The sequence below is a fragment of the Pinus tabuliformis genome, chromosome 6 (assembly GCF_031772625.1).
Source record: "Pinus tabuliformis cultivar Carrire ecotype Pingquan chromosome 6, CPIR1, whole genome shotgun sequence".
In the NCBI taxonomy this organism is placed as follows: domain Eukaryota; kingdom Viridiplantae; phylum Streptophyta; class Pinopsida; order Pinales; family Pinaceae; genus Pinus; species Pinus tabuliformis.
This window is the reverse complement of record NC_142292.1, coordinates 995,158,871-995,182,278: the sequence shown is the minus strand read 5'-3', so window position 1 is coordinate 995,182,278 and position 23,408 is coordinate 995,158,871. Positions and strand designations below refer to the sequence as shown.

Genomic DNA, 23,408 nt, shown 5'->3' with positions numbered 1-23,408 from the left:
AGGATCTCCTAGGGAAGCCTGCTCAAGATACTGTGGCTATAATACCAACAACGTGGCTGAGCTAACCACCCTCGAGAAAGGCCTCGACCTCAGCCTCCATTAGCACTGGAACCATATTCGAATTACGAGTGACTCTCGATTGGTAATTCATATGACCCAAGGGATCATTAAAGGATCTACCCCTTAGAAGATGGCTAAGATCTAGCGTCTTAAATCTCAACTCTCATGTATTCAACGTCTTCTGGCCTCCTTTTATTATGCCACCATGGGGCATGTGCTAAGACAACAAGGTAGTAGATTAGCTGGCTAATCGAGGTACAAGTAGTCTGCAAAGAGAATCCAGGGCTACCTAGTTGAATATCAAAAGAAAAGTGGATCTGGACGCAGGTGAACTCTATTCCCTACAATCTCTGCTGAAGGAAAACCTAGGAGTCCTCGATGGGGGTGATAAATGTTGGCTCCATATGGCGGCAGGGTGGCACACGAAGCTCGATGGGCCTCTAGGTGCCCCATGTGAGAACTTATGAAGCTCCATGGTACATCGTACCCGCTGAAAAATCGAATCTTGGTGCCATAGTTTATATGAAGGCAAGGAGACCCTAGAAGGCTATTCAATAGATTTGGTCAATGAGGAGGGTGTGTTTGATGCATATTTTGTCTAGTCTTAATGCTGCCTAGCTAGAGTTCCAGTTAGGGGTAGATGGGCATGGTATTTACATTGCTTACAACCTAAAGGAGGGAGATCACCACCAGCCGGGATGGCCATGTGATCTAGGGGCTCTATCAACCCCGCATCAAAATGAAAATCCAAGGCATCAACCCTTTCTTTGGGTGAATTGGGATAGCTCATGGAACTTCTGTTTTTTCTCGGTTTGGTCCTAGGAAAATCTTCGTGGGGTGGACTCTGCTAGCCATCTCACCAATGGTGTCTTGTCAGTTGGTGAGCTCTGTACAAGACCATCTCCAACAAACTCCTAGGCTCTCTCTGCAGCTTCATGTTCTTCTACCATTGGTGTTTCCTTCATGGGAGGGTGGATAGTGTTCAGAATGGCACCTCAGTCTCGAAAGTGCAGGGTTGGTAAAGGTCTCAGTAACATCTTCTGGTTACTCCCTCTACAAGTTCAATACAGTTTGTCTTGGCTATTTTATTTGGTTAGGTGGAATGCCATCCTCTCAGGGGTGGCTAGTGGCTAAAACGGTGTTCTAATGCCCCGTCAAAGAGGACCTGTGTGCCTGAGATGTCTGGCTTCGTGCATGGCAGGGCAACCACAAGAATAGGAGCCAAGCTCTACTACTAAAACTATTGGCAACCATCATTTGGGAGAGGGTGCGGATCTGTAACCAACCCACTCCCCAGGTCAAGTAGAGGCCCTCGCCTCCTTGGAGTCTATTTTTGCTCAATTTTCTAACATTCAGCTCAATATCGATACTCTAAGGGAGCAGAGATATGAAGATAGAAATTAATTGGTAGCTTATATCAATGATCTTCAACACATGCAGAACGAGATCCTGGACTCAGTGGAAAGTCTACGTCATCACCACAGGTGAAAAAATGACCACCCCTGCTCCCTGGAAGCGAGGGTGGCGCACATAGATTTCCACATGCATGAACGTGCTACTCTCTTTGCTGCTCCTCCAGCCTTTCCTCCAAATCCACCTCCATAATGTGGATTCCTATGATACATATTTTTGTTTATTTTGTGCTTTGTAAGTATTGGCTTGTAAACCATCCGGAAATAACCAATGATGCCAGTTGTCATGGCCTTCCTCCAGGCTACTTGTTCCTTAAAGCTAGGCTTGAACCAAACTCTAAGCCTATGGAAATGTATTTTGTATCTATTGATTTTCTGATAATATAATGACTGTTTTTTAAATGACAAAAAATAAAATATTTCAGTCAAACGCAGGATTTAGGTTGCCTAGAGCTCATAGAATTAATGCATTCCCAAATGCAAAAACTCTGGAATATCTTTATCGTCATCCTCTATGCAACAACCACCCTATTTATGGAAAAATCTGTTGTCGGCAGAGGATCTCGTGTGAATATATGTATGCCTTATTCTAACAGTTCTTTGTCTTATAAGTCTTTTGATATAGTTTTGCATAAAATTTGAACATAATTTATAGGAATTTGTTAGAATCTTAAATTTGATTTGTCAACTTGGCATAATCCTTATGTACAAAAAAATTTCTACCAGTTTAGTTAAACCCATTTAAACATTAAATTTTAAATAACAAAAACCATTGTCTAACTTAAACCTAGTTTTACCAAGTTCCAACCCAAAACTCTGCACAATCCTCATGTATAAAATTTTTTCTACCAATTTAGTTAAACCCATTTAAACATTAAAAAGAAATTTTAAATAACAAAAACCATTGTCTAACTTAAACCTGGTTTTACCAAGTTCCAACCCAAAACTCCATCAATATAAAATCCCCACTGTAGTGCTTTGTGTTGCATTTTTGCAAGATCGTCTGATTTAAAGAATGGCTACAAACATGTTGAAGAGTGCGATATTATGATAAAATGGTGTAAATAATGGCTACAAACATGTTGAAGAGTGTGAGATGATGATAAATATGGAGAAAATGGTGTAGTGTTGTTGCTCTGCTTAATACATTGAATAATATTTTCAAAATTAATGGTGTTCTCTATTTGAGACATTTATTTATGTTGTTGAACTCTGAGTACTTACTGTGTATGATTTTGTCTGTGAAGTACTTAAATATGTTTTGTAATTTTGTTCTTTATTGTAAATCCATATCTCAATAGATACCTAATACTATGTAGATAATTGAATTTAAATGTGGATATATTTTGAACAGAGGCAAAAAAAACAATGGTAGAAGAGACCATCCTTTAGTGCCTTTGGTTTTAAAAAAACAAAATAAAAGAGAGACAATAAAAAGGATGTCCAATGATGAAAAATAACAATGAATCTATAAATGTTGGAAGTTGAAATTCTGAGTCCTAACCAGATTCGAGGTGCAGAGGAATACCCAGTCCTACAGGAAAAAATGGCTATTTCCTAGTTCTCCAGCTCTCTTTCGCATTTCTTTTGTTTGATTGGATGAAAAAACTTGTAAAAAACTTCTCTGTGGGAAAAAATAGCAGTCATGCAACCTGTCCTTATGAATTTTGGATTTGAAATGCAACAACCTCCTTACTCTATTACATTTTATTTATTGCTTCAACAACCCTTGTAGTAGTGTACTCTAGACTGTAGAATCCAGAATCTATAGGTCAATTTGTCAAAAAAAAGTGAGGTCGATGGTATGGTAGCCTGCAGCTTTCTAGTAATTTAAATTTTCAGAAATGTCCAGCGGACTAGGAACCCTTCATAAGGCATTAGTCCCTAAAATTTTCCATGAATGGAATGCCTCTTCCTCCTAGTGGCCCAGTTATAACACAACTCGATAGCCTACTAGTGATTAATTTTGACTACATCAACTCTTAACTAGAGTTATAATATAGACTCTTCTAGATTAATTTTTCATCATAAACACATGGCTAGCCCCGTTTCCATGAATAATGGGAGCTGACGCGGCATCCTGCAGAACTATAGGTGTGAAAACAAGAAGGTAAAATTCTGAGTGGCATAACTTTTGCATATGGACTCTAATTGACACACTTCTTATGCCGTTGGAAAGATATCTATGTGTAGAATAGCATGAAATTGTGTAGAGCAAAAGCGACAAATTTTTACCCCCCAAAAAACATTGTTTCATGCCTCAAAACCCTCCCGGAATGTTTCAGACCCCGTTTTGCCAAACTAGGACCTGCTAGTAAAAACAACCTCGTGAGTTTATTCCTCCACTTTTTCCACTCCAAATGGATTGAGATGGATGACAAACAATATAATGATCTAATCTGGATCACTGTTTCACAAACCATCTAATAAAATCAATGAAACACATTATATAAACAAAATATATGGAACTGGAAAATACGATGAAGTAAAAAAATAGAGTTGAGTAAAAGTGCAATTTAACCATTAGAGGTTTTCACTTTTTTTACAAGAATTTAAAATTTTCTTTTGTTTAAAATTATTCCCAAAATTTCATGAGGTTATATACTTTTTTTTGTTTAAAATGCTTCATGGCCCTTAAAAACGTTGAAAGCCTTGAGGAGATTTAGATTATGCACATGGTAAATGTATTTCCAAAAAAAAATCACCTATTAAAAAAATATATATATATACCCAAAATTATGTCAATCCTAGCAAATTTCCTCCTCCACTAGCCAAATTTCATCCTATATATCAAGAGGGGGTGCGCATGGAAACTGTGTTGACGACTCCTCCAGAAATATTTCCCTTAAGCCATCCACTATCCCTCGCACCACTCTTCTCTTTTGACGACGTGCACATTGATGTATCATTGTTGAAGGAGGCAGCAAGATGTAGCTAAAACTTAGCTAATGTGGGGTCGATAGATATAAAAGACATTGATGAAGGGAGGTGAGAAAGAAATCAAACTACAAGGGTTGAACATATGTTGGAGGTTGAATGAGTTCCTCGCCATAAAAAAAAAGTCACTAAAGACAAAGAGAGAGATAAAGGGGATGGATAAGATCCCCACATTCAAGACATTGTGCTACAACTGAAGGTCATGGTTGGTGATAGAACCAACATGAGGGCACAACAGAGGAGCGAGAGTAGAGTAAAAAAATCATTTAAGAAGAACATTGTGAAGTTTCTAACCGTTGTCATCGACCTTGCAGCTATGGCATGCCTAAGAGCTTCGGTTGGAAAGCAAGGCCTCATCAAATTTCATTTGTCTTTTGGCCAGTGAGCAAGGGTATGGTGGGGTGGTAGAGAGCCCCATCCCATCAATCTCTTCCTCCATTATTGCCTCATTAACACCGCCATTGAGCACTTTGCCATTACCTTTTTGCTTTACATAATTAATCATATTTTACTATAAATTACAATCTACACTTATTCAAATTACAATCTAATTACAATCTAATCGCATTAAATAAAAATTATCCAAATATCTCTCAATACTTTTCTGGGAAATGTCTCATCCCATCGAATTAATATAATGTAATTATATTATTTTGAAAATAATATTCAAACACATATATATTTACATTTAAAAAAGAAACCCTACTTTTTGAAACCTTTAATACTAAATATCTTTATAATTATCAATAACTCAAAAATTATATGAGTAACAAAATAATGGCATTCATATTTAATTTTAAAATTCCAAACAAGTGTCCACTTCACATAATTGTCCATTTCAAATACGAGATTTCCCATTTGACAAACACATTTAAATATTTTTGAAAAATCACAATTTCTTTTTTATTAATTCAAAGATTTCCACATCTTTAATCGTTTGTAAGTTGTAACGCTATCCAAATACATCTCGAGTTTTATTTCTTAAATGTATAAAAACTTTATGTATAAAAACATTCAAACAGCTTTACTTAACTAGAGTTAGTTATGTATGAAATGTTCATCCAATTCTCTCTTTATACCACAAACAAAAAAAATTATTAATTCAAAGATTTCCACATCTTTAATTGTTTGTAAGTTTTAACACTATACAAATACACCTTGAGTTTTATTTCTTAAATGTATAAAAACTTTATTTATAAAAACATTCAAACACCTTGAGTTTTACTTAACTAGAGTTAGTTAGGTATGAAATGTTCATCCAGTTCTTTCTTTATACCACATTATTTTATTGGTTAAATATTTCAATTGTTTTTGGAAGGGATTTGGAGGTGTTATCTTATATTATTCATCATATATATATTTTTTTGTTGACAGGGGAATGGGTAACTGGGGCAGCTTTGCAACTCGCGGGTCGATCTCGCCGCTGCCACTATAACCCCTGGGAGGAGAATCCACTGCCACTATAACCCCTGGGAGACCCCTGGGAGGAGAATCCACTGCCACTATGGAGGAGAATCCACTGCCACTATAACCCCTGGGAGACCCCTGGGAGGAGAATCCACTGCCACTATAACCCCTGGGAGACTGCGCCTGCCCTTCTCCACAACTCTGGGTTAGTCCGGGGGATTTGAACTCGTGACCTTCAGTACGGAGCCTGCCTTTCTAATGAACTTCACCGCAATGTGGTTACCAACTCGCCTACCCCGTGGGGCTATTATTCATCATCATATTATTATTATTCAATTTTAAGGTCATCCGGAAGCCAAACACCCAATTGGTGTGAGGCCTATCTTCATTTATGGATTTGACTGCTAACATCTATGGAGGCATACATACATAATCTACTCCCTCTGGTTTTGAACCTGTAACTTCTTAGGAGGACATACTCTTAACCATTAGGCCGACTCAAACTATATAATATAACTACTACAATAGACAAAGATTGTTAAAATTAAAGAAGAATAAAAAAAATTATAATAAGATATTTTCATATATATATATATATATAAAATCTTCTTTTGATTGGTAAATCAGCAGTGCAGGTGAGTTTCTCACAATATATTTTTCACTTCTAAACAAATTGAGCCTTTTTCTATTTTACTAGTTTTTGATACCTAAATTTAAGGTTGGTTAAAATTTGGGATCCCTAAATGTTATTAATTTCATGGGAAAATTATGCTACCATTATGTGGAATGGACTTAAATTTATATGCATTACAAGGAGAATATTTTTGAGAAAATTTTTAGCAAAAATTATTATATCACAAATTTTAAATTAATATAATTATAAATTTGTTAATTATTATTATTCTTTAAAATATAAAATATATAACTTTTTTATTTTTCTTTGAGTTCTCATTAAAAAAATAATTTTCCCTCTCTTTTACTTACCATACTCTAAAGTCAATGAAACATTAGATAAACCAAATGTCTGGAACTCAAAAATAGAGTGAAGTAAAAAAAATATAGCGAAGTAAAATAGCAGTTTTACTCTTTTGACTTGAATCCGAAATTTTAACGAAATTGTAATTTTCTTTCTCAAAAGGCGATATATTCAAACCCTTAAAAATCTTTAAAAAATTTAAGTTGTCTTTCTCAAAAGGCGATATATTCAAACCCTTAAAAATCTTTAAAAAATTTAAGTTGTGCAGATTTGCTGGATCGTGGGTCTATATTTGGTGATTTACGATGTGCCAACGTTTCAGGTTTCTGTTAACATTAAATGCCAACGTTGTCATGTGGCCATGTGGCCATCTTGTAGAAGCCTCAGCCTCCTCCTCCTCGACCAACAACAGGCTGTTGAGGGATAGCAACAGACACCTCCCGAGCCCGAGGGGCTTCTTTGATATTCTTCGGCTACAACATTGCTGAAATCATTATAAATTTCGACTCTTCTGTACTTCTGAATCCTGCAGAACGAACGAACGAACAAACAAAACAAGGCCCAGAAATTGGGTGTTACTAGAAGCTTCTTTGACAATGGTCTTTATGTGGAAAACCCTGGTGCTTGTAGCGGTGGCGTGCTTCTTTTCAGCCTCAGTTGTCTCTTCTGCTACTGACGGTAAGTCTGTCAGAATTTTAAAAGAGCATATTTCAAAAGAGTGGATGCTGTTTGAGTATGTATTTTAATGTTTGAGTATGTATTTTAAAATTAAATTATTATTATTATTGCAGTAATTAGTCGATGTATTTTGTATTTATTGTTTTTTTAATGTATTATATTATTATTTTTTTCAGTAAAAAAAATATAATGTATTATATAATCAGAATAAGGAGGTAGACATCTTTTTTCAATATTTATTGTTTTTCAGCACGAAAAAAATTATATATCATATTGTATATTTCAACAAGATGGCTTTACATAAACAGTTGTGCAGTTGTGCAAATTCCTCCCCATCTCACAAAATGGCAGAATTAAGCTGTATGTCTGGAATATATACAAAATATTCTAATGGATATAAAAGCATAAGATCATCAGCTAATTGACAAAACTGTATTAAAGACATCGGAGGAATATATGTTCATATTTATTGTTTTTTTAAAATGGGAGGAGCTAGTTCCCAGAAGAAACATTATGGATCTTTTTTTTATACATATACATATGCTGGAGCTAGTTCCCAGAAGAAGCATTATGGACCTTCTTTTTATACATATACGTATGCTGCTGCTCAGCATACAAATAGGAATCGAACTCTGATAAAGAGCGAGACAACCAACTGTCCCAACCATCATTCCATGCACTCGCGTGCATGTTCATATTTATTGTTGTTACGCTAAGTTATTCAACTTTTATTTAATTGGAATCTTTGTTAATTGCCACAGCTATGTCACATACAAGAACTATGTGAATCATCTCATTAGTAGAGTGTACTGTTCTAAACTCATATCGATTACAGATTCTGAAAATATCTTTGAAATGTAATTATAAAAAATTATATCAATAAACATCTCTGGTTGATTGCACAAAATAATTCTGTTTGTTGACCTAATTTAACTCTTTTTTATTTTTATTAAACAGTTGACGCCCTTCTTGCATTCAAGGGAGGCTTATCAGATCCTGACAGTTCACTTCAAAGCTGGGATGCAAACACTGATATACAATATTGGGAGCATGTCACATTTGACGGGGATAACCGTGTTACAAGACTGTAAGTTCATCTTCCTATGCATGTCCGGGTAGCGGGTCCGGTGAAGCAGCTGCCTTTTATTTAAATTACATCCTTCCTAATTTTCCTATCTTTGCAGGGACTTGGGCAGCTTAAATCTCGCTGGTCCTCTTGCTCCTGAGCTTGGGAACCTTGCAAAATTACAATATCTGTAAGTTCATTCTAATTCGGCATTTCATGGTGTCCATTAGTTGTTCTTCTCAAGCTATCTATGTTTTTTATTCTCGTTTATATATATATATATATATAATTTAATAATAGAAAAACGAGGCTGGAAATTCTAAAATCAATGTTCCAAGATAATAAGATAATGTTTTTTTTCAGCTATATTGCTCAATAAGTACAATTTGAATGGGCCTAATAGTTAAGAGTAAGTGTTTCCTTCCAAGACGTCACAACTTCAAAACCAAAGGGGAAACCAAAGGGGTAGAGTATGTATGTCTTCACGGAGAACCTAAGCTTATCACGATTGTTGATTCGTAGAATATTCGGTAATCAAACAGACATGGGCATAGTCAAATAATTGACCCCGCCCATGTCTGCCGAATATTTGGTGAATGAGCGATCAAGATAAGTCCACGCACATGGGCACGGCCAAATAATTGACCAAGCCCATGTCCCTCTGATTGTCGAATATTCAGCGAATCAATATTCGGTAATCAAACAGAGATGGGCACAGTCAAATAATTGACCCTGCCCATGTCCCTCTGATTGCTGAATATTCAGTGAATCAGCGATCGAGATAAGTCCGCGCAGATAGGCACGGTCAAATAATTGACCGTGCCCATGTCCATTTGATTGTTGAATATTCGGCGAATCAGCAATTGAGATAAGGATAGCCGGGTGAAAGTGAGTCCCTTGTCCCACAAACAAGGAAGTCTTGTACACCAATTTGGTGTCTGATCGAATTGTGACCTTAAAATTAAATAATAATAATATTCTTTAAATTGAAAAAAAAAACTTAAATTTTTGATTGAAATAAAAAGCCACTAGTTTAGACCAAACTCTGAGCTCTTTAAAAGAGAAATAAATATTTAATGTGCAATGAAGATTATGCTTTTATAACTTCTTGCTCACATATGTATTGCAGGTTGGTTTATGAAAATGGCATTAATGGGAAAATTCCAGAGGAGCTTGGCAATTTAAGTAATCTTCTTGACTTGGATTTGGACACCAATCATTTAAGTGGTGGAATTCCTAATTCACTAGGGAAATTGACGTCTCTTCAATTTCTGTATGTTCTTTAAACATTGCACTTACAGTGATTATTTAAAATACACTTTTATGTTATCAAGTCCTCATAGATTTATATTAGAATCTTGCATTATCTTTCTCATTACCTCAAGTCTATTAGTAATGCTTCATGGCAATGATGCAATTGATTCATTGAACAGTATTGTTAGCAACAACCCTAATTTGTCTGGACAAATTCCAAAAGCCGTAGTATCACTTCCAGACCTTCGAAGTTTGTAAGTATCAAATTATTTATTTATAGCTGTTTTATTTTTTTAATCAAATTTTCTATGAGTTCCAAGTAACCCTGGTTCAGAGTTCTTTGTAATTTCTGTTTCATTCATCTTTTTTTTGCAGGGAGTATACAGGCACTAACTTGAGGGTTCCACCTTAAGAGGTATTTCACCGCATTCCTCTACAGAAGTAAGAACTAGTTTTTGAATTTGGCTATATTAGGATTGCTCAGCTCTGACTGCCTATCTTCCTGGTTACAATTGTGTATATATATTTTGTAAACATACCCAAAAAAAAAAAATCCCACATGCATTCTAAAGTCTATTTTCATAGTTATTTTTTTATTATGTATATGTGTTGGGAAAATGGGTTTTTGATGACTAAATCTTCCAGTATTGTTCTTGCATATATGTTGGTTGTTGGTGCTTATTTATTTCCATCTGCAAAAAATAGAAAATGAAAATATGAGACAAGATGTGCTCTACCATGGGTAGGAAATATGAGGTAGACATTGTTAGGAAATAACATAAAATAGTTGTGTAGTTTAATAAAAAATAGAAAATGAGTAGGAGGCAACACTAGTGTGTCTCCATTAATAAAAAATGAGAAATGAGAACTAGGTTCTCATAAATGGGAAAATATGTGGTCTACCATATTAAGAAACAACATGAAATGAGACAACACTAGTTGTGTCTAGATTAACCAAAAATGGGAAATGAGAAGTAGGGAACACTAGGTATGTCTCCATTAATAAAAAACAGGAAACAACTTGAAATGAGACAACACTAGTTGTGTCTAGATTAATAAAAAATGGAAAATGAGATGTAGGCAACACTAGGTGTGTCTCCATTAATAAAAAAATGGAAAATCAGAACTAGGTTCTCATAAATGGGAAAATGTGTGATCTACCATGGGTAGGAAACACGAGGTAGACATTGTTAGGAAACAACATGAAATGAGGAAACACTAGGAAAGAAAGAGGGAGTTAGAAAGGAATCTTCTATGAAAAATAAGATCTTTTACATGAAAAGGAAGAAAACTTTGAAGTACTAATGATTCATTGTTACATAAAGTGTTAAATAGGTTTTAAATTGATTCTCCTTGGATAAATAATAAATGTGGCATACACACCCTTGCACTCAATGGGAATGTGCAAAATCTCACTTTTCTTTTTCTTGTATTCTGTTAGTCTTGGCTTTTTCTACAAAATATTCACATCCCAAATCCCATATATACACTTGCTTATTGCCCAACAACTAATGCTTTTTTGAGACTTGGTTTTCGAATTTCCTTTTCCAAATCCCCCCCCACCTTTTGAATTCTAGTGTGCACTACAAATGTTTTCAAAGATTCTAGGAAACCATATTTGGCCTTTCCCGCATAAGTCCACATTTGCTAGCCTTCTTGTCATGTTCCTATAATCTTCCCTTGGCCATCAAGGCACATTGAGAAATGTAGGATGGATAGGAACTTCTTGGACATGTTTCAATGTGAACATGTAGGAAGTGGTTTGCGAAGTTTTCAAATTGACATCTTAGGGCCAATTAATTCTATTTTGTAATTCACTTGCAAAAAGGTGAATACTTTATGATTTGTAGTTAACTTAGCCTAAGGAGTCTAATAAAGTGTTTTTAGTACATTAATGAATTAGATTGATCCAAATCATACATCTCAAGATCAGATTAGGGATTTTTAGCAAAGCATAAATAAGACATGACAAAAGAGGTAAGTCACAGTTAAATACGTTTCCCAATAATAGGCCATACATTGGAGTTGTATAGAGTTCATACAAGGGCGTTTATACAATGCTAAATAGAAATTCATATAGGTAGTACTAGGTCTATTGTTTTTCTCCTCATTTGCTATTGAGGCCATAGACCTTTTCAATAGGTTGTACAAATATGCCCTTGGAATTAGCATAGATTCGGAAGTTGGTAGTTTCTTTAGAGTACTCAAGGACCATGTCAGAAATAAAGTTAGAACATTAATGAAAAATACCTTAAGATAATTAATGCAGAGGACTAAGTTATGTGGAGTTGAAGCTTGACAGAAGCAGTTGAGTGGTGAGTTGAATCAAATGATCAATAACCAGAGGACATGTGGCCATAATCAAGATCATTAGAGCTTCAATGCACTATAAAATAGATTTGATACCTAGAGAAACCACTGTATCAAAGGAAGGCAAGAATAAGAATAATCTTTTCATGTTTCTATCAATTCTAATAGTTATTAGTTCCTTCATCATTATTCATAATTTTTTATCTCTTATGGGGCACAACAATGAAGACATAGATAAAACCTATAGGAGGATATATTCCAACTTGAAAAGTATATATGCATTCTTCAGATGATACAATGGAGACAAAATACACAGTTGAAGAAAAATGAGTGCTTCCACCTCAAATAATTGAAAATGTTTATGATCTCAAAAAATGCACTAGTTAGACAATTATCTAGTACTTATAATTTTTAGTACTCAATAGTGCTCCGATATTAAGATATAAGGAATCCATTAGAGATATTAAGTGGTCAAAACCAATAACATTGTGGAATATATGATGAAGGTTGACCTATACTTATAACAAGGAAGTCATATTTCTCATATATAAAAGAGACTAAGACCTCTTTTAAATAACTAAATTAAGGAATTACATTATACATAAGAATATGGGAAGACACTGTTGGCAATGATGTTCTCTAAGTTTTATATAAGAATGGAAAATAAGGTAAAGTATTAGAAAATAGTTTGTAATAGCTTTGATGAAGTTTATAATGATCATATAATAGTGAATATAATTGATTAATATCTAAAGTAATTTTTCCAAGGATGAGGAAAAACCTTGATGCTTATCACAGTGTGCTCCATGTTATCTCAAGAATTATGGAAGTGGATTTAGAAAGTATGATATTTGAAGAAATATATGTTTGAACCAAGTGTAATAGGTTGAGGAAAATGTTTGATCCTAGTGAAGTTGTTGAGAAGGAAAGATGTTTAATGTCAAACAAGGTGATGAGGATGGAGAGAGATGATTTAAATGGAAACAGACACATTAAATATCTTTTGGGATGATATAAGTGGGAGTCTTCATGTAAACGTTGATTGGTGGAAATCTAACTCAGAGAAATACATAACAAAAATATTAGACCAATATTGAGTAATAAGTCCCCATGAAAAAAATACTTGGATCTCTTCCAATTGATACCATAGATTATACATGGTAAAGATAGATTAAATTGGTGTAGATGAGGTATTTCATCTAACTCAAGATGTGATGGTGGAAACAACTAATCCTTTAAAATATCGATTCATATTTATTGAGAAACAATTTTCAATATCTATTGTAAAATGTTTATTATCATCAAAAAGATAGAGGACTATTAGCAAGAAAAATTTGTTGAAAAATGCCTAACTCATTTGGTGAAAGGTACGAACTTGGAATATTCAAAGGTATGCCTCTAATCATTTCATTAGCAAAAAATGTAGATATATTTGAGAACATGTATAACCATTCAATACAATTTGTCTCTTTCACAAAGTCCATTTTTTATATTTCAAAAATGGGATGCAAACTCTTTTTATCATTCAATTATCCTATGCTATTATCTAGAAGTCTAGAGCTCTGGGATAGTTTTGTGGTGCAAGTCAAGCTAACCCGTCTACAGAAGGACATTGTGGTACTTGTTTTCTTGATGATACTCATGAAAAAACAAATAAAAGGAATTCAAGGCCAACATAGTAGATGGAGTAAACAACATAATAGAATTATTTTCTTGAAAAAAAAAATCTGAAGGTTGGTTACTCAATGAAAAATAGAAAAAGGTAAAGGTGTTTTGTGACTTGAGGACAATAACTAATTGGATGAATGGTATAACCAAAATTACAATTGTCATTCTAAGCTTGATATTTGACATAATAAAATCATCAATATCATGTTAAGAAATAATTTAACAAGGAAGCATATTATTTTGCCAAAGAATGATTATGGCAGTTTGTTGTTGCAGGTGAGTGGACAAAATTAAAGGATGATAATTCTCTACAAGAATAGCTTTTTTCCCATATTCATTTAAGGATATTTCAGACAACCATACTTTTAATGAAGGCTATGCTTAAATCCTTATGGGAGATGAATTTCTAGAGAAGAATAAAACTGATTAGACTTTTAGATTGATATTTTTGGACAATTAATGTAGGTAAGAGACACTTTTTAATAAATGTGTAAACATTTTTTTGTGATCTTAGGTCTACTTTCAAGATAACATAAATAATTTTTGTCCTCATGAGATGAGAAATATCAAAGTCATTGATTGCAATGCTTTTTGAATAATAAAAGTAGGTAAGAGACTCATTTTCATAAATGTGTAAATATTTTTTTGTGATTTTATATTTTTAGGCAAGATGGCATGAAATTTTTTTGATCCTCTCAAGATGATAGATCCCAAAGTATTCGATGGATAATGAGTATATCATATCTAACATGCATATTTCTTTTGAGAGTGAAAATTGTCACAATTTGAATTCATATCTTAATATATTAATTCTTTTGGATAAATTGTGAAATGTGAATGAAACAATTGACATTTCGAGTGAACGCTCCACTCATCATCAAGGAAATTTCAATCGTCCCTAATGATGAGTGGAGTGTCCACTCAAAACATAAGCAATAATTTAACAAGAAGCATCAATATATGAAGATGTATATTTTTTTCACATCAAAGGAAATATATGATTTTTTTTTTGTTCATATAATATTATGAGGATTATAATATTTAGTATAGACATGTAAATTTTGATTTTCCTAATTTGGCACACCATCGTTACTATTTTATTTATTTATTTTAAAGAAAAACAAATATAAAGCATTGTTGAAACCTATTACTTTATTAGTATTCCCTATGTGTGAAATTCAATATAATTGCAATGTATTCCTATAACAATATTTTATACTAATTTTAAATTTCAGGGTGGTGTACACTTTTTAATAATTATTTTGTTCTTTTGAAAGTAAACAAACAAAATGTGTTGTTGAAATTATATTTTCTTACATTTCCGTATCGAACGAATACTACAGGTTCATCGTATTATTATGGTCACAGATTATGCTACATTCATGATATCATTCAAAATTTTAGCCAGAAAATTCAACTTTCAAATTTTTTTCTAGGTCATCAAAACCTCTCACTCCATCAAATGTGGTATCAAGTTCAATAATGGACTTAGATGAAACATCTTATTAAGTTGATTTATTAAAACTATTGGAATAGCCAAGTACACAAGTATAACATCTTTGCTCCTCTAGAAGACATCAAGAGAATGTTAACAAATCAAATATTTTGTTTACAGAGATTTAACTCTGAGCTGGCCCATATTGAAATCCATATTCCAAGTGAATTTGATGGAGAGGACCTGATGGATCATATTTGATCTATTGCAAGGGCTTCATCTAATATTTCTTCGCCTAACAATGATGAGAAAATGCAGTAGGTTGAGGGGCGATATGGGGACTCAGGGGGACTCTTTATGTTGGGTCCCTATAATACTAGTGATTACCCCATTACTATTGTAGTTGTATCCCTTATTAATATTGTTGTGCCCCTATTGTCCCCATATTTTTATTACTGTGCCACATAGAATCCCTCTTTTGTTATTTTTGTGGCTTTATATTATTATTGTTAGGTCGGCTAGGTTATATTGTACTCCTTAGACTCCTATATATAGAAAGGAGGTTTTTTCATTTGAATCATCCAAGAATTGTTCATTTATGTAATGTAAAGGAGGTTGTCCCCTCGAAGAGGCTGGATTCTAAGGTGTTGATATATCTATTCTATCTTTTTGTCAGCTGGTTTCATAACATTTGGTATCAGAGCTTTGGATTCTAGGGTTTCGCTGCTCCAAATAGGTCATCGTGTAATTTTCGCTATAACTTTTTTTTTTTGCAAAGTTTTAGAAGCTAAAAAAGAAACCCATTTGAGAAGACATCGCGCTGAACCTCGGGTCCGAATTTTAGAGCTTTTCGCACTATATTTGCGGAGATATGATTTGAGGAAGTTGGTCTTTTTGCAGACTCCTGAATTACATTCCAAACAGGTGACCTGGGGAAAATCGTCATAACTTTCTCTCTGAGCATCGGATTAAAATTTCGTAAGAAGGTACAGAAATAGGACGGACTGTAGTTTCTTATATATATTTTTCAGAGCCAAAGGTAGAAACAATGACTCATGGCACGTCATACAAGTTTGCTCTACTGAACTAGTCTATAATTAAGTCACTGTGGGAGATTTCACATAACTCTTCCTCGAAGAATCCAATTTGGATCAAACTGGTGGCATTGGAAAGATGACATAGAAGGCTATTGCATGTCGCAATTTCAGAACTAGATGATTGGAAAGTACAGAGATACATCAGAGGCAATATCGAGCTCCTACAAAGTGAAAAAAGGTGTGTAGATTTTTTTAAATTTTTGCTTAAGCTTGGTTTGAAAATTTATTTTGAAGGAATTCAAAGGGCATAGTAGAGAATTATTATCAGTAACTAATACCCCAAGGAAAGAAAATGTAAACACCTAGTAAGCAACCTGAAATCTCTAGCATGACTCATGAAGAAGAGGAAGAAATGCTACATGATATATCAAAATTACAAGAACAAGTGCAACAAATGTCACTCTCACAAAAGCTAACAGAAGCTAAGATAAATGGCGTGGAATCTAAGATAAAGGGCATGGAAGCTAAGATAGATGATTTGAAGATAGATTTGAAGACAGATTTGAAGAGAGACATGACAGATTTGAAGAAAGATTTGAAGATAGACATGGCAGATTTGACAAATTTACTACAAGAAATGCTTACTAATGGTGAAAAGGTAGTAAAGGAAACTCATGATGCGAACAAAAGAAATGTTAATCATAATTTCATAGACTCTAATGTGGGATTGAAGACCCACCATATTCCAAAAATCGATATGAGGAAGTTTGATGGCAAGGATCCCGCAACATGGATATTACAGATGGAGCAATTTTTCGATTTCAATAATGTGCAAAACACACAAAAGGTACGTATTGCAACTTTATATTTGGAACCAAATCAATTTGTATGGTATCAATGGCTTTGCTCTCGTAACCAAATTATCACTTGGGCAATTTTTATGGAAGAATTGACAGCACATTATGAGGATCCAAAAAGAAACACTTTTTTTAGCCAATTGATAAGTCTCAAAATAAAGTGTTCAGTAATGGAGCACATTGAGGAGTTCCAAAAATTGAACATAATGGTAAAAAATATTCCAAAGGAGCATAGGATTGATGTGTTCATAGGGACTTTAAAGGATAATAGCCAACATGATGTTTGCCTTTGGGAACCTGATTCATTAGAGAAGGCATTCAGTTTAGCAAGAAAAATGGAAAGCAAAATTATGGCAACTAGGAATCATACCACTCACAACTATAAAGATGGAAGTGTTATTGCCCCTAGTCTTCCATAACCTATCATGTTGACACCACAAAAATTGGAAGAAAAAAGAGCAAAATGGCTTTGTTATAGTTGTGATAGCAAATACACTAAAGGTCATAAGTGTGCTGAGAAGAAATTATTCTACATAGATTGTGAAGAGGAAGAAGAAAAGGAGAAAGAAAGGTCAAAAGAAGAGGATATACTCCAGGAACAAAGCCTATATAAAGAAGAAATGAATCGGACCATATCTTGTAATGCATTGGTAGGAATTACCACTCCTCAAACCATCAAGATAGAAGGACAAATCAAGAAGAAAAAGATAATAGTGTTGATTGATTCAGGAAGTACCCACAATTTTATTCATTGTAAGGTAGAAAAAGAATTGAATTGCTTCTTATATCCAGCACCAGAGTGTCAGTGATGGTTGCAAATGGAGGAACAATAAATTGCTCTGGAAAGTGTCATAATATTAAGCTATCCATGGGAGAATATGTATTGACTAGCCCAATGCTTTCCATTCCAATGGGAGGTGTTGATGTTGTACTAGGAGTCCAATGGCTACAATCCTTGGGTACAATAGCTTTTAATTTTTAAGAACTTTTCATGAAATTTTCTATAGAAGGAAAGGAAGTGGAATTAAGGGGTATTGCAGGGAAATTGGGAAAGATAATCAGCTCTAACGGTATGACAAAGCTTCTAAAAAAGGAACAAAGAGGTGTAATTGCACAATTATGTTCGCTAGATGTTTCCACATTGGAACCATCTATTTCTCCAGATCTCCAAAAAGTCTTGGACAATCATTCCAAGGTATTTGAGACTCCAAAAGGTCTCCCACCTATTCATGATCATGATCATGCTATTCATCTGATTCCAGGAAGTGTTCCTCCAAACATCAAGCCGTACAGATATCCATATGCCCAAAAGAGTGAAATTGAACGTATGGTTGCAGAAATGCTAGAGGCTGGTATAATTCAAATGAGTCAAAGTTCTTTCTTTGCTACAATAGCATTGGTGCACAAGAAGGATGGATCATGGCACATGTGTCCGGATTATAGGGAGCTCAACAAGCTCACTACTAAAGATAAGTTTCCCATTCCTGTCATTGATGAATTACTGGATGAATTGCAGGGATCAATTTACTTCACCAAGTTGGATCTTCGTTCAGGATATCATCAAACCAGAATGAAGACTGAAGACATTCCAAAAACAGCATTTAGAACTCATGAGGGTAATTATGAATTTTTGGTCATGCCTTTTGGCCTTACTAATGCACCTTCAACATTTCAAGGTTTGATGAATTCCATTTTCAAACCATTCCTTAGAAAATTTGTGTTAGTATTTTTTGATGATATACTAATCTACAACAAGTCTTGGAAGGATCATGTTGAACATGTTGACAAGGTGCTATAACTATTGGAGGAGAAACAATTATATGCAAAAAGATCCAAATGTTTCTTTGGAGTACAAGAGGTGGAATATCTGGGTCATATTGTATCTCATGAAGGAGTTAAGGTAGACCCTAGAAAAATTAGAGTCATTAAGGAATGGAAAACCCCCACATCCATAAAGCATCTGCGAGGATTTCTCGGATTGACAGGGTATTATCACAAGTTTGTTAATAATTATGGGAGAATAGCGGCACCTCTAACAACATTATTGAAGAAATATGCATTTTCATGGACTCTGGAAGCAACAAAGGCCTTCGAACATCTTAAAGAGGCAATGTGCCAAGCATCGGTCTTAGCCACACCGGACTTCACAAAAACCTTTATTGTGGAATGTGATGCTTCAGGAAATGGAATTGGTATTGTTTTAATGCAAGATGAAAGACCCATTGCTTTTGAAAGTTGTCCAATCAAGGGAAAGTTTTTACAGAAAGCTATTTATGAGAAGGAAATGTTGGCAATACTCCATGCACTTAAGAAATGGCGACCCTACCTAATGGGAAGACACTTCAAGGTAAAAACGGATCATGATAGCCTTAAATACTTTTTAGAACAAATATTATCCTCTGAAGAGCAACAAAAGTGGGTCACAAAGATGTTGGGTTATGACTTTGAAATCATCTACAAAAAAGGGAAACAAAATGTGGTGGCAGATGCACTCTCAAGAAAGGATGAGGATGTGGAAGTATTGTTGTGCACCATTTCTATTATCCAACCAGATTGGATAAACAAAGCAAGGGAGGAATGGAAGAATGACGAAGAAGTTTGGGCACTTATTCGAAAGTTACAACAAGATTCCAGTACGTTTGATACATTTAGCTGGAAAAATGATTCATTATGGTACAAAGATCGCTTATACCTCTGTAAGAATTCCCAAGTAAAACAAAAGATTCTTATGGAATTGCACACTTCTCCCTTAGGAGGGCACTCAAGATTTTTAAAAACTTACCACAGGGTTAAGAAGGAATTTTTTTGGGATGGCCTTAAATCAGATATTCAAAACTTTGTGGTGCAATGTTTGGTTTGCCAACAAAATAAAGTTGAAACAATTAAGACACCGGGTCTATTACAACCTTTATCCATTCCAAGCTAGTGTTGGAAGGAGGTTTCAATGGATTTTATCACAGGTTTACCCAAGTCTGAGGGAAAGAGTGTCATCATGGTGATAGTTGACAGACTTACCAAGTATGCACACTTTTGTGCATTATCACATCCATTTAAAGCCAGTACAGTTTCTACTGCATTTATGGAAACAATTCAAAAGCTACATGGAAACCCAAAGATTATTGTAAGTGAGAGAGATCCCATTTTCACTGGAAATTTTTGGACAAATATTTTCTTGCCTTGGTACTCAGTTAGCTCATAGCTCATCTTATCATCCTCAATCTGATGGGCAAACTGAGATAGTAAAAAAAAGTCTGGAAGGATACCTTTGTTGCTTTGTATTTGATAAACAGACACAATGGGTCAAATGGTTGCCTGTGGCTGAATGGTGGTATAACACTTCCTTCCATACAACAACAAAAATGACCCTATTTATGGCACTTTATGGATATCAGCCACCATCCATCATATCATATTTAAGAGAAAATTCTAAGGTTCAAGCAGTGGAACATCACATCGAACATCAACAACAAGTCCTCCAACTCTTAAAAGATAACCTCGTGTTGGCACATAATAGAATGAAATAACAGGTAGATTAACATCGCAGTGAAAGAAGTCTTGATGTAGGTGATTGGGTATTCCTACGGCTACAACCATATAAGCAAATGTCCCTCAAGCAAGCTAAGAAGGATAATAAATTATCACCAAAGTATTATGGTCCATACAAGGTGTTGCAAAAGATTGGTACTATGGCATACAAATTGGAGCTTCCTGCAGCTTTTCGATTGCACCCAGTTTTCCATGTTTCATGTTTAAAGAAGGTTATAGGCGACAAGATCCCAGTTCAAACAATATTGCCAGAACTTGACGGGGAAGGAAAAATTATATTGGAACTGGAAGCAGTCACAGAAACAAGAACTGGACAGCTACAAAATCGATCAATTTCGGAGTAACTTATCAAGTGGAAGAACTTATCTGCTGAAGATTTCACATGGGAGGATGAGAATTTTATACAGAAGCATCCAGAACTACTCAAGCGTTGAGGACAACACTTTTTTGAAGGAGAGGGGCATGTTGGGTCCCTATAATACTAGGGATTACCCCATTACTATTGTAGTTGTATCCCTTATTAATATTGTTGTGCCCCTATTGTCCCCATATTGTTATTACTGTGCCACATAGAATCCCTCTATTTTTATTTTTGTGGCTTTATATTATCATTGCTAGGTCAGCTGGGTTATATTGTACTCCTTAGACTCCTATATATAGAAAGGAGGTTCTGTCATTTGAATCATCCAAGAATTGTTCATTTATGTAATGTAAAGGAGGTTGCCCCGTCGAAGAGGCTCAATTCTAAGGCATTGACCTATCTTTTCTATCTTTTTGTGAGCTGGTTTCATAACACTTTACATTGCCTATCGATGGGTTTGACTAGGTGTATAGAGTGTCCCTTCACCTCTACTTTGTTTGGTGGCTTCTTTGGTTCACATATGGTTCATACATTTCTCGACTTACAAATTCTAGTTTAAGTTTTTTTCTAGCTATGCGGTTGGGTTTCAACTCTTATCTTTGTTTTTGCTTATGGTCATAGTTGAAGGAGCATCCCTTTTAGTGCTAACAAATAGAACTCTAATGGTTTTATTTGTATGTATGATTTTTGGTTTCTATGTCGAACTCTAGAGAATTTTGTATGCCAGTTTATGTCCGTGACTAGTGATATATGGGGATATGATGTTTTAATCTTTGTGGTCCTAAGTCTCCCTTGTTAAAGGTGAATGTGGGGTTTTGTTGAGGTTCCATGAATCCACCAAGTGCAGTATGGATATCTATGTAATCTCATGTATTTCATATTTTTGGTAATATAAATGCATCAACTTACAAAAGGAAACATTATTTTCAATATAATATGTTCAAAAACTCTATGAATAAATAATGGAAACTAGTAATACCTCCATTGATTTCCTCTTCTTTATTTCTTTTTTAAAAGGATAAATCTATTCAATTTAATTGATTTTTAATGTACCACACTTCACACTCCTTCAAATTTGGATAAACAAGTCTAATAATGCATTAAAAACCAAGATCTTCTAGACTTGGTTATTTAAAGCTATATTTGATATAAAAATAACATTGATAACATCCTCTATGCTAGACATATATTTCAAATCATATGCACTCCTATAGATGAATTCACTATCGACATGTATTCTAAGTTCATATTGAATACATGAAGTTATAAAAATCATTATCAATTTTATGATGCTATTATCATTTTATTGAATATAATTTTAAGACCGCTATTACCATTTGACTGAATTTCTTTTGTAGCAACTTTGGATACATGTATTGTTTTCATTATTTTTAGATAAGTGTATGCCCTACCTGAGAGCCATTGCACGAGATTTATCGGCATGAATTGCAATTTTTGAGACATCATTTGATTTCTTCACAAATCAAGGTAGCTTAGAGCCTTGGAACCTCAGACCACTGACAACTAGTGCATTGAAAGCATCGATATAGAGATGAAGTGGAGGAGGTAGAGGGTCAAGTCCTATACAACCTAAAACCATCAACGAGGTAGCTAGGGTTTCTTTAGTTCTTTCCTTCATTGCTCTTCAATAAGATAAACATTAAGGATACATAACTTCACCTTAACTTTGAGCAAGTATTAAATCTATTCACAACATCTTACTATACTAATTAGGAGTTGAATGTACACAATTAATGATTCCTAATCTTTCAAATTACATTACTTGTTTTTATATGTATTGTTTAATTCATTGAAATGTATCCATGCTATCTTTTGATTCACTATGTGTGTGTGTTTAAATTTATTTAATAGAAAAATATTTATTAAGGAAAAATTCCTATTTACATCTAATTATTGCCTAAATCGTTCCTACCATAATAAGTGTGTGTATTTACAATCCATATGTTTTTTTTTTTTTTTTTTTTACAATAAGAATTATTGATCATTCGAGGAGGACATAAAAAACTATGTTATTCCTTTATGTAATCATAATTTTAAGGCATTAACCATTATATGAAATAATATATATGTTATGGACCAATTAAGCATAATATTTTAATTAAAGTCCTTTTGTACAAAGAAACCACATAAATCTAGTAACTCACATTTGGTGTTATCTAATATGGTAATATTAGATAAATTGATTGGTTATCATGTCTCCATTACCTAAACTCCACTCTTCTTAAGAGGAGGTATACATACAAGCATTACATCGATACAATGCCCATGATTTACATCTTAAGTACTAGGATTTGGTGTTGAACTCATTACATTCTTGGACAATTAACATAGCACTACGTTTATAACTTATCATTCTAGGCTATAAGTAGACCGATACCCAGTT

The 23,408-nt window shown here is 34.3% G+C and overlaps 1 protein-coding gene across 1 annotated transcript; it reads left to right on the top strand.

Annotated features, from left to right (window-relative positions):
- Window positions 1-7,168: 7,168 nt before the first annotated feature.
- On the top strand, window positions 7,169-14,318 carry LOC149262343 (leucine-rich repeat protein 1-like). The gene is made up of 7 exons (XM_089384134.1): window positions 7,169-7,470; window positions 8,428-8,557; window positions 8,655-8,726; window positions 9,666-9,809; window positions 9,970-10,044; window positions 10,166-10,205; window positions 14,045-14,318. The coding sequence occupies exons 1-6, from the start codon at window positions 7,389-7,391 to the stop codon at window positions 10,200-10,202; spliced, it is 540 nt and encodes a 179-aa protein (XP_089240260.1). The 5' UTR covers window positions 7,169-7,388; the 3' UTR covers window positions 10,203-10,205; window positions 14,045-14,318.
- Window positions 14,319-23,408: the final 9,090 nt, after the last annotated feature.

Bases quoted from the DNA above. Each gene is read 5' to 3' on its own strand.
- LOC149262343 (XM_089384134.1), top strand. From the start codon at position 7,389: ATGGTCTTTATGTGGAAAACCCTGGTGCTTGTAGCGGTGGCGTGCTTC. The intron at 7,471-8,427 runs GTAAGTCTGTCA...TTTATTAAACAG, and splicing joins TGTCTCTTCTGCTACTGACG to TTGACGCCCTTCTTGCATTC. The intron at 9,810-9,969 runs GTATGTTCTTTA...TTCATTGAACAG, and splicing joins TTGACGTCTCTTCAATTTCT to TATTGTTAGCAACAACCCTA.